Source organism: Marmota monax, unplaced genomic scaffold, assembly GCF_021218885.2.
Source record: "Marmota monax isolate L192 unplaced genomic scaffold, Marmota_monax_Labrador192_F-V1.1 WCK01_AAM20220418_F8-fsc00192, whole genome shotgun sequence".
Lineage (NCBI taxonomy): Eukaryota > Metazoa > Chordata > Mammalia > Rodentia > Sciuridae > Marmota > Marmota monax.
The window spans coordinates 2,172,334-2,182,979 of record NW_026693786.1 but is presented as its reverse complement, the minus strand read 5'-3'; the positions used below and the strand labels follow the sequence as shown (position 1 = coordinate 2,182,979).

The 10,646-nt window shown below is 44.0% G+C and overlaps 1 protein-coding gene across 1 annotated transcript; it reads right to left on the bottom strand.

The window, feature by feature from the left end:
* Positions 1 to 4,466: 4,466 nt before the first annotated feature.
* On the bottom strand, positions 4,467 to 8,552 carry Magee1 (MAGE family member E1). The gene has a single exon (XM_046462128.1). It carries the CDS (start codon positions 8,340 to 8,342, stop codon positions 5,055 to 5,057), a length of 3,288 nt encoding a protein of 1,095 aa, XP_046318084.1. The 5' UTR covers positions 8,343 to 8,552; the 3' UTR covers positions 4,467 to 5,054.
* Between the last annotated feature and the right edge of the window lie 2,094 nt (positions 8,553 to 10,646).

The window sequence follows — 10,646 nt, the reverse complement described above, 5'->3', positions numbered from 1 at the left end:
CTTTCTATTTCATCCACCAGTTTTGAAAGCTGTATATACCAAATTCAACTTTGGGGAAATAAAATTTTACAATTTTGATGAGTCATCATTCAAATAAGTAATCACCTGAAGAATGTAACCTGAAACTTCAGCAGTTTAGATTGAGTGGCTGTGTAATTTCTTTGACAAAAAGGGAAATATTATAGCCGGGAGTGGTGGTACATGCCTGTAATCCCAGTGGCTTGGGAGGCAGAGGCAGGAGGATTGTGAGTTCAAAGCTAGACTCAGCAACTTAGCAAGGCCCCCAAGAAAATCAGTGAGACCCTGTCTCTGAATAAAAAATGAAAAGGGCTGGGGATGTAGCTCAGTGGTAAAGAGTCCCTGGGTTCAATCCTGGGTACCAAAAATAATAATAATAATAATAAAGGGAAATATTATACAGCCATTTATCAGAAAGAAGACAATAGAGTCCCACCTGTGATTCTGTTTCATGTAGCAAGAAGACACATTTGCTATGGAGTTCAGAAATTTTATGTTCCATCATAGATGAGCACTACAATTAGACAATTAATGATCTTTGCAAGGGTATAACTACACAGGTCTAGTAGTAGTGGTGGTAGTAGTATTGAACCCAAGGGTGTTTTACCACTGAGCTACATCTCCAGCCCTTTTTATTTTTTTTAATTTTGAGGCAGGATCTAAGTTGCTTAGGCTGGTCTTAAACTTTTGATCCTCATGCCTCAGTCTCCTGAGTCGCTGAGATCATAGGCATGCATGCTCCACCAGCCTGGCAAATGATCATTATCTTAATGCAGAATGATTGAGGCACATTTCAACAAAATAGCACACATTCATATGATCACAAGAGCATGACCCTCCACTGAGTATGAGGAATTGTGAAACAAAAGCTTGTATCCTAATCCAAATTGATGTATTTGAACAGAGATATGTGAGAACCAAGCAAGAAGGGCAGTAAATATCTTTAATTTTATAAATAAGTTGTTGGAAGCAACAGTTTACATAAATATCCAAGTTTGGTATCAGTACAATTATGATCTTTAGGATCTATTAATGATTGCCTTAAATTGACATTACTTTCATCATAATGGTTGTTTCAGTCTCTGTGTGTGTGTGTGTGTTTCTAGGAACTAAACCCAGAGCCTTATGCATGCTAGGCAAGTACTATACCACTGAGCTACACACCCTGTCCTCATTAGTAACGGTTTTTTAATCAACTGTTTCCTTTCCTGTTAAGAGACTTGCTCAGGTAACATCTCCTGGGAACAACTTGACAAAGACATAAGTCTTTGGGATCCTTTTGGGAGTTTTCCTTCAAGAGAGTAATAGAAATTGTAAGACATGCTTATTAATTTTATAGTACTTGTTTCTAAATATTTCTATTTCGAATAAATGACTGCATATTTTAAAGATAATTTTAATTATTATTCATTTTCATTAACTTGAACAGTGTACAATATTTGCATTTTGTTTGTGCTACTGTGTGTGTTTTTTCCCTTTATGAATATCTGATTAAATGCTTTACATTCAGTAAGAGTATTTTCTGTTAAAATGTCTAAGAGAGTCACTATTTTCAAGGATTGGGTTGGTTATAAGTAAAGTAGATCTTGCTTGAGCATTGTTTTTATTTTTACATAGACACATAATTATGTGTCTATAAATGGGTTTGAATTCAGTGGCAAAACAGGAAATAATTTATTCTGTTGTTTGAATCTGAAATGTCCCCCAAAGGTCCATATGTTAAAAGCCTTGTTCTCAGCCCATGGAGCTTTTTTTTTTTTTTTTGCTGGGCAGGGGGGTGCTGAAACCACTAAAAGGTGGGGCCTAGTGAGAGGTCTTAGGTCACTGGGGGCATGCTTTTGTAGAAGATTGTGAGATACTGGTCTCTGTCTTGTCCGGGTCATGAGGTTAATAGGCTTCCTTCACCATGCAATTCCATCATGACATACTGCCTTGCCACAGACCCCAAAGCAACAGGCCAACTGTCCATGGACTGAAACCTCCAAAACTGTGAGCCAAAATAAACCCCATTTCTTTTAAATTTGATTATCTCAGGTATTTTGTTATGGTAACAGAATGTTAATTAGCACATATGAGAATGTAAATTGTTCCAAATATTTTGTACACACACAAACACACAGTTTTAACTTGCAAACACCTTATTCAACTAATCCTCTGCTAAAATAGATATTTCAATTTTATAATTATTTCAGGATAATAATTTTTTCTTTCTTTAAGTCTTGAATATTTAATCAGATATTTTATCTGTGTCCAAAATTGCCATTTCTAAGAGAAAAGCATGAAAGACTATATTTTCTACCTTGGTTGTCCTTAGAGGGATATTCTGAATATTTGTGCATATTGATCAAATTTATCTGAAATCAAGATATTTCTCAAGATTTAAATAGCAAAAAACAAACAAACAAAAACCTATTGAGAGACTTACTTAGGTAACATCTCCTGGGAAAAACTTGACAAAGACACAAGTCTACAAGAAACATGAAAAAAATTAAAAACTGACATAGAACTTACGAGGTAAAAAGAAGCTCTATTATTAAAAGCCTCTTTAAAAAAAGGAAGGTTGTACCAAAAATAAAGTGACTCAGTGATGTGGGTGCTATATTCCAGGGAGAATGATGAGAAAATATTTCACCTTTTTGAATCACAACAAAAACAGTAGGAATAATAACAACAAGAAGAAGAATTACAGAGAATGAAGGGGAAGAAAAAGAAAGCAACAACCATAGTGGATATTGTGATGTACCACCAGATGCCCTTACTGTTCAGGACTGAAGTGCTCATTCCTCCAGTTCTTGAGGGTGTTGACCACTGCTGTGTTTATAGTTGAATATATTTCTCACATATTACTTGTGGCTGAAAATAACTGACTTTTCCATAGCCCCTTACCAGGAGACAGCCTGCATTCAGTGACTGGTCAGTCTAGGGATTATAAAATTGTGGCCCCCTTTTCCTAATTTGGGACAACTCTGCAAGGCCATCCCAACCTAAAAACTGCCTGTGGAATCAACTAAATTATTTGTTGTGACACTGTCACTGCTCAGCTTTTCTCTCTCTAATATTTTTGCTTCCTTTGTTTCCCCCTAGGTGCTGAATGCAAAACCAGTCCCCAGTAAAATTTTTGTCAGGAGAATATCCACTTCATATCCTCATTCCCAGAAAAATCAACTTGCAACATCACCTCTATATTGCTAAATATATGTTAAGTCCTGGGTTTTATATGTTAACATATTTAATCCTCCCAACATTAGTTGTGATTTATTTAATTTATAATTAAATAAAATTATTATGACCATTTTACAGACAAGGATCCTGAAGCACAAAGAGATTGAGTAACTTTCCTAAGGTCTCACATCTAGTAATTATCAGAGAGTCAGGGTTTATATCCAGGCACTATGACTCTAGAACACTATGCTATGCCTTTTAAACTTGATATCCCTGGAGTTTGATTTCTGAGGTGTTTTTTTCAAATGTAACAGGCTTCCTGACTTCAATTCATTTCAACTCAATTTTGTTTGCAAAATAACACTTCTTTTCATAAGAACATTAAGAAGGAACTGCTATGCTAAAATTATAGCTTCTGCCCTCCTTTAGATTTTCTGCCCCACTTTAGATTTTCAATACAAGAGTCAATGTAATTCTGTCAAAACTAAATTGTATCCTTCCATTCTTCAGATCAAAATCCTTTAATAGTTTAATAGTTTCCCATCTCAGCCATAGCAAAAGCAAAATTTTTATATGGTACTAAATTTTTTAAATATATGTTGTTTTGTACTAGGCCCATCCCTACTCCTCGGTGGGAGTACACTTCCCACCCCATTGAGAACAAGCTTGGTTATGTGACTTGCTGTTGCCAATGGATTATGAGTATAATATGTATGAGCAGATGCTTTAAGAACTATCACATGGTTTCCTACTATATGGGCTACTCCTTTAGCTTGGTTACCTGATTGAAGACAAAATAAACAGAATCAAATGCAACCCATGAAGAATAGATAAAATGAGCCCAAAAATTGTTGTTGTATACCACTAGGATTTGGGGATTAAGAACTACAGTATAACTTACAGAAAGCTGATTCATATGTCTTAATGGGACAGTTTATGATATATAAAACCTCTCACCCTTTGCCCTTAAATATTTGACTTAATTTCCTATAAGCAATCATGAGGACTGAAATCCAGCTTTGAAGCAGTTTATCTCATGATTGTATTAGGGACCCAATCTTGACCCCCTCATCCCCCACACAGCCATCATCTTCTCCAAGGACCACTCTGAACATCCCAGGGATTAAGTTAGGTATACCTCCTCTTAACTCTCATAGAATACTTGGTGCACCATAATAAAATTGCTGATTTAAGTGACCACCCCCTACACCCCAGTCCCTGAGTTTCAGAGTGATGTTATATCTTGTATATTTGTATACTTGTATAACCAAAATAATAACACTGTGCTCATTGCATGAAAGAAATTTAATAAATGTTTGTGGAATAAATAGTGCATTAGCATTATGTTTGATTTATTACACTTTTATTTTTCATTACATTTTAGTACAGCAAAGCAAATACAGGTAAACATTGGTATTCTTTACACAATAGCAGACAGAAAGGGAGGCCAGCCATAACTTAGAGTGCTTTTTCAGTTGTTGATATATTTGCTTGTTTGTTTAACATCAGAAGCTAGGTCACTTTACTGGTGATTTTTTTTCAAGGAAAAGCCTATATCTATAGCTATATGCTATATATTCTCTTCCAGATAATGCAACAAGATGGAAAGATTCCCAAAACATTTTATAACACTATCAAAACTCTTATACCAAAATACAACAGAGACAGCAAGTAGTCAATCACATTTACCCTACTGGACAATATATTAAAACAATTGAAACATTTCAAGATACCAAACAAGAACTAAATATGAAAAGACATAAATGGAACTGGAACACAAATACAAATACAATACATACCCCCCCACCCAATACATGAGGCATAGGGCTCTAGGGCCCGGCCTTGCAAGGCCTCTCTGACTGCCACATACTCCTCTATCTGAAGTTGTGAACAAGGAATTGCCTGTGACCAGCATCAGCTCTATTGGCCTCATCTTCCATTGCCTCCCTGTACTGCTCTGGCCAGTCCTGTGGCTCCTTTCTGTGGATTCTGGCCACATAGCGCAGCGCTTTCATCTTGGAGGTTTCCAAGCGGGCTCTAGGGCCCCATACAAACTCATATTGTACTGGATCACTGTCGGGAACCCGTAAACTGTCTATGTAGCGCTGACTCAAATACCTACAGGTAATCACATGCTTTCTCCCAGCTTGAACCCCTAAGCCCCGCAGAAAGGCCCAAACTGCAGACTCCCTAGCATGGTTGCCCATTATAAAGATGAAGCTCAGAACCTGCATCAAGAAGTTGTTGCCAGGCCTATTTGGACTATCTACAATCTCTTCAGTATCTTCCATTTCTCTTCGGTTGTACAGGGTATAGGAGTGGTTTCTTGGATCGAGAACCACTAGCTCTGTCCCATACACGTGGTTCAGGGTGCGAGCAGCACGATTCAGGAGGTCAGGGAATACTTTGCTGCACTCTCGGCCAATGTAGTACAGAATTCCTTTCTTTGGTATAGGCAGCTTAGTCGAATCCATCAGCAGAAATAACTGCACCAACTTCCTTGACTTGCTCTCCATTCTTGACTCAGGCCATGAATGTGGAGGATATTTTGAGGGATAGGCAGAAACATCAAAATCAGGAGATGCTACCTCTGCAGCTTCTTCAAAAAAGGGCCTCCTAAAGGGAGGGAGAGCTTGCCAACCCTCAGCATAGGCTCTAGCAGCCTCTTCTTCCAGAGCCTCATTGTATGGCTCTGGCCAGTCGGAAGGATCTTTGTTATAGATCTTAGCCATGAACTTCAGAATTTTCATCTTGCTGGTTTCTATGTGGGATCTTGGTCCCCAGAAAAATTCGTATTCCACTGGGGTACGGTCAGTTATTGGCCTGTAGTCCAAGTACCGCTGCCATACAAACTCTACAGACAGAAGTCTCTTTGGGTTCCCAAAAATGGAAAGCCTCCTCTCTCGCTGCACCCCCATCCTCCAGAGCATTTCCCAAATCTCAGCTTCCTTGGCTTGGTTGCCATTGAGGAGAATTTGTCCTAGGATCATCATCAGGAGGCCCATCTTTGGCCCATTTGGGTTCTCTTCCAGTCCTTCAAAGGGCACAGGCCCCAGCTTGTTGAGCAGGATATATGTGCGCTCTTCAGGATCAAGCTCCCTCAATTCAAATCTAAAAATGCACTCCAGGTGGGCTGCTGCTCGCCTGAGGATCTCAGGGAACTGGCTGCGATATTCTTTAACAATATATTGCCGCATTTCGGATTCCCGGATAGGGTACTTGCTCTGATCCTTCACCAGCAGAAACTGTAACAACTCAGCTACATTCTGCTCCATAGGATCCTGGGGCTTCAGGGTTAGCGCTACCTGGGTAGTGCCAAGGCCCATAATCGTAATGGAGTTGGAGTTCTCACGGTCTCTGAGGACCTGGAATTCCATGGGGCCTTCCGCACCCTTGGGGCGCTTAGAGTCCGAGGAGGACCTGGCGACGCAGGAGCTTGGCAAAGCAATAGGGCACTTGGAGGAGGTCGGGCCCACAGCAGCACCCAAGCTCAACACTGGAGCAGGGTTCGCAGAAGCAGCGAGCATACCAGAGGTGCTCGGGCCGTCAGCGGCGGCGGCCATCCCAGAGGTGCTCGGGCCAGCAGCGGCGGCGGCCATCCCAGAGGTGCTTGGGCACTCTGCGGCAGCAGCCATCTCAGAGATACTAGGGCCCTCAGCAATGGTGAGCATCCCAGAGGTGCTCGGGCCCTCGGCGGCGGCGGCGGCGGCAGCCATCTCAAAGGTGCTCGGCCCCTCCCCAACTGTCAGCATCTCAGATGTGTTAGGGCCCTTGGCGGCTGTGGCCATCCCAGAGGTGCTCGGGCCCTCGGCGGCGGCGGCGGCGGCGGCCACCTCAAAGGTGCTCGGCCCCTCCCCAACTGTCAGCATCTCAGAGGTGCTCGGGCCCTCTGCGGCGGGGGCCATTCCAGAGGTGCTCGGGCCCTCGGCAATGATGAGCATCCCAGAGGTGCTCGGGCCTTCAGCGGCGGCAGCGGCGGCGGCCATGTCAAAGGTGCTTGGGCCCTCCCCAACTGTCAGCATCTCAGATGTGCTCTGGCCCTCGGTGGCAGTGGCCATTCCAGAGGTACTCGGGCCCTCAGCAACGATGAGCATCCCAGAGGTGCTCGGGTCCTCGGCCGCAGTGGCCATTCCAGAGGTGCTCGGGCCCTCCCCGGAATTGCGCCGCACGGAGGTGCTCGGGACCTCACCGCGGGTGGGCGGCTCCGAGGCGCCAGGTCCCTCAGAGTCAGTGGGCGGCACCGAGGTGATCGGGCCCTTACCAGAGGAGGGCAGCACAGAGGTGATCTGGCCCTTACTGGAGGGGGGCGGCACGGAGATGCCTAGTCCATCAGAGGTGGTGGGCGGCACAGAGGTGCTCGGGCCTTCACCGGATGGGGGCAGCACAGAGGTGTCAGGTCCCTCAGAGGTGGTGGGCGGCACAGAGGTGCTCGGGCCTTCACCGGATGGGGGCGGCACGTTGATGCCCGGTCCCTCGGAGAGGGTGGGCGGCATGAGATTGCTCAGTCCCTCACTGGAGGTGGGCGGCACAGAGATGCCCAGTCCCTCAGAGACGGTGGTCAGCACGGAGGTGCTGGGGCCCTCAGCGGGGGTGGGCGACACGGAGATGCCCAGTCCCTCAGCGGTGGTGGGCAGCACAGAAGTGCTTGGGCCCTCATCGGAGAGGGGTAGCTCGGAGGTGTTCAGCCCCTCAGTGACAGTGGGCTGCTCAGAGACGCTTGAGCCCTCAGAAGCAGAGGGTGACACAGGGGGGCTTAGGCCCTCATAGGCGTTGATCAATACGGCTGTGTTCAGTCCCTCAGAGACCGCAGGAGGCCCAGAGGTGCTTGGGCCCTCAATGGGGGTGGGCAGCTCTGAGGTGTTCGGCCCCTCGGAGACGGTGGGCTGCTCGGAGGCGATTGAGCCCTCAGAGACGGTGGGCGGCTTAGAGGTGGTTGGGCCCTCATCGGGGGTGGGCGGCACGGAGGTGCCTGGGTCCTCAGAGGCGCAGAGGCCCTGGAGGGTCTCCAGATCGCTGGGACCCTGGGGGACGTCTGGGCCTGGCATAGCAGCGCAGAGACTGGGGGCGTCAGGGGCCTGCATTTCACCCCAGCTGCTGTTCTGCGCAGTGGCCTTTGCACTGCGGCGGCGGCGGCGGCGCGAATTCTGGCTTACCAGCGACATGGTCCTGCCGACCGGCGTATGGGAGCAGACACCGACAGGCCGGCGATCTAGCAGAAAGAGGACGGCACAGTGGCAATGCTGCTGCTGCGGCTGCTGCCAAAACCAAAGTCCCAAGCAACTTACTGGAGCTGAAATCAGAGGTGGTGAGAAAGGAGGCAGGTACTGGCCAACAGTGAACACTAGTCTCAGTATATACTCTGCTTGTCACACCCCGCCTTCTGCCGCAGTCCGCGCAGGCGCAGTCGGGCTCTGCGACAAGGCGACCCCGCCCAGCCCAGCCCCTCCCCTGGGTCTGAGAAAGTGGTTGCGGTGATTCTGCACCAAAGCAGCGCAGTAGCAGGAGGGAGGCTTTGGTAGACTGAGACAAGGAGCTTGGAGCAGATAGGTAGAGTATAAAAACAGGCAATAATAGCTGCTTCTCAGAATTAGGGTATGGATTAGAGGGCTTCTACACACAGTGCCAGGCTTAATAGATTCTCGAATTTGGTAGCTAATATCATTGGGAATTGCCCTTTCCCCAAAACCATTTCAGAGAAAAATGTTCATAGTCTCTGGAAGGGTGCAGTCATCATCATCCCTGCCCCTGTATCCTCTATCACTTTATCCATTTAGGTCTCTAAAAACTCTCCTACTTCTGTGAGCTAAGAAGAACTCTTCTCCAGAGAGTCTGAAGGCCCAGGATCTAGTCTTAATCAAGAAGCCTGAAACACGCTTGAAAATTTCACTATTGCCAGCCCCAACACTAACCTGTACAGATAATTATAACCTGCCTTGGGAAAGCCACTAAAATTCCAAGATTTGTGTAATCCCCTTACTCCCAAGTCACTGGCCCATTTAATAGAGCTGTTGTCAGGGTCAATTAAGATACAATCGTTAGCACTGTGATATTAAATTTCATAATGAAAACTAGTTAAATCCTTGTACATATAGCTTATGATTTCCTTAGAATCTATTTTCAGAGGCAGAATTGCTAGCTTATAAGATTTGATCAGTGTCAGAGCCATTATAAATCACTAGAATATTTGCTTCTGAGGCTTAGAAATAGCCCAGACTTTTTGGTCTTTCCTCTCAAATAGGTATCTGGGCATAATCAGTGTTAATGATTGTTACCTACTCTGTTTTACTCTATTTCTCTAGCACTTTTTAATTTCTTCTAATTATACTTGATAGTAGAATATATTTTGACATAGTATACTTATATGGAGTATAACTTCTCATTCCTCTGGTAGTACATGATGCAGAATTACTTTGATTGTGTAATCATATATGCACATAGGATAGTAATGTCCAATTCCCTTCATTCCCCTTTGTCGAATCCAAAGAACTTACTCTAGCACTTTTGAGAAAAATCCAATCTTGAACCCATAGTTTATTCATTCAATAAGCACTGTAAGAGTGGGAGTCAGTCAAAAAACAAGTGAAGTAAATTTTTCTAGAAGTTTGTACCAAGTATAGTGGATCTACCTGTAGATCCAGAAAAAGCTTCATAGAAGAGTTGGTGTTTAAAGGTGAATGGGTAGATATATACCAAAAGGACAAGGATGAGAAAAGCATTCCAATTGAAAATAGTACAGTAGTAATAAGCTAGGAGGAAGAGAGTGGAGTGCAGAGACAGGTCCTTCTAGAGGAAAGAGGGAGGAAGGGGGGAGAGAGAGAGAGCAGGAGTGCCCATTAGAGCATGCTTACCATTGTTGACTCTCTACCAATGTGTTTATACCTTGCTCCAAACATTTACAACTATGTGGTCTTTCTTAATGTCTCCACAACAAACTGGGAGTTGACTTTCTTTACACTTGTTTGGGGAGGGAAAACAACTGGCTGCAGCCACAAAGTGTCAGCACATCTGTCTCCAGCTGGTGAAAGCAGTCCGCCTATGCCATGCATCTAATTCCAATTCTGGAAGTCAAATGCAGATATTATGCCCAGATACCCATTTAGAGAGGAATGACCAAAAAGTCTGGGCTATTTCTAAACCTCAGAAGCAAATATTCCAGTGATTTCTAATGGCCCTGACACTGATCAAATCTTATAAGCTAGCAATTCTATCTATGGAAATAGATTCTAAGGAAATCATAAGCTATATGTACAAGGATTTAACGAGTTTTCATTATGAAATTTAATATAACATAACTGAAAACTATATGGATGTTAAATTAATTATTTAAACAAATTACAGTACTGAAAAATTAAATACAAATAAGTCTTTATGATGGTGTTGAAGAGTTCCATTTCTGGTAAAGGAACCTCATTTAGGACCTGCCAAAAAGCAACTAGAAATTTTGGGGAAAGAAACTGAAGGCATCA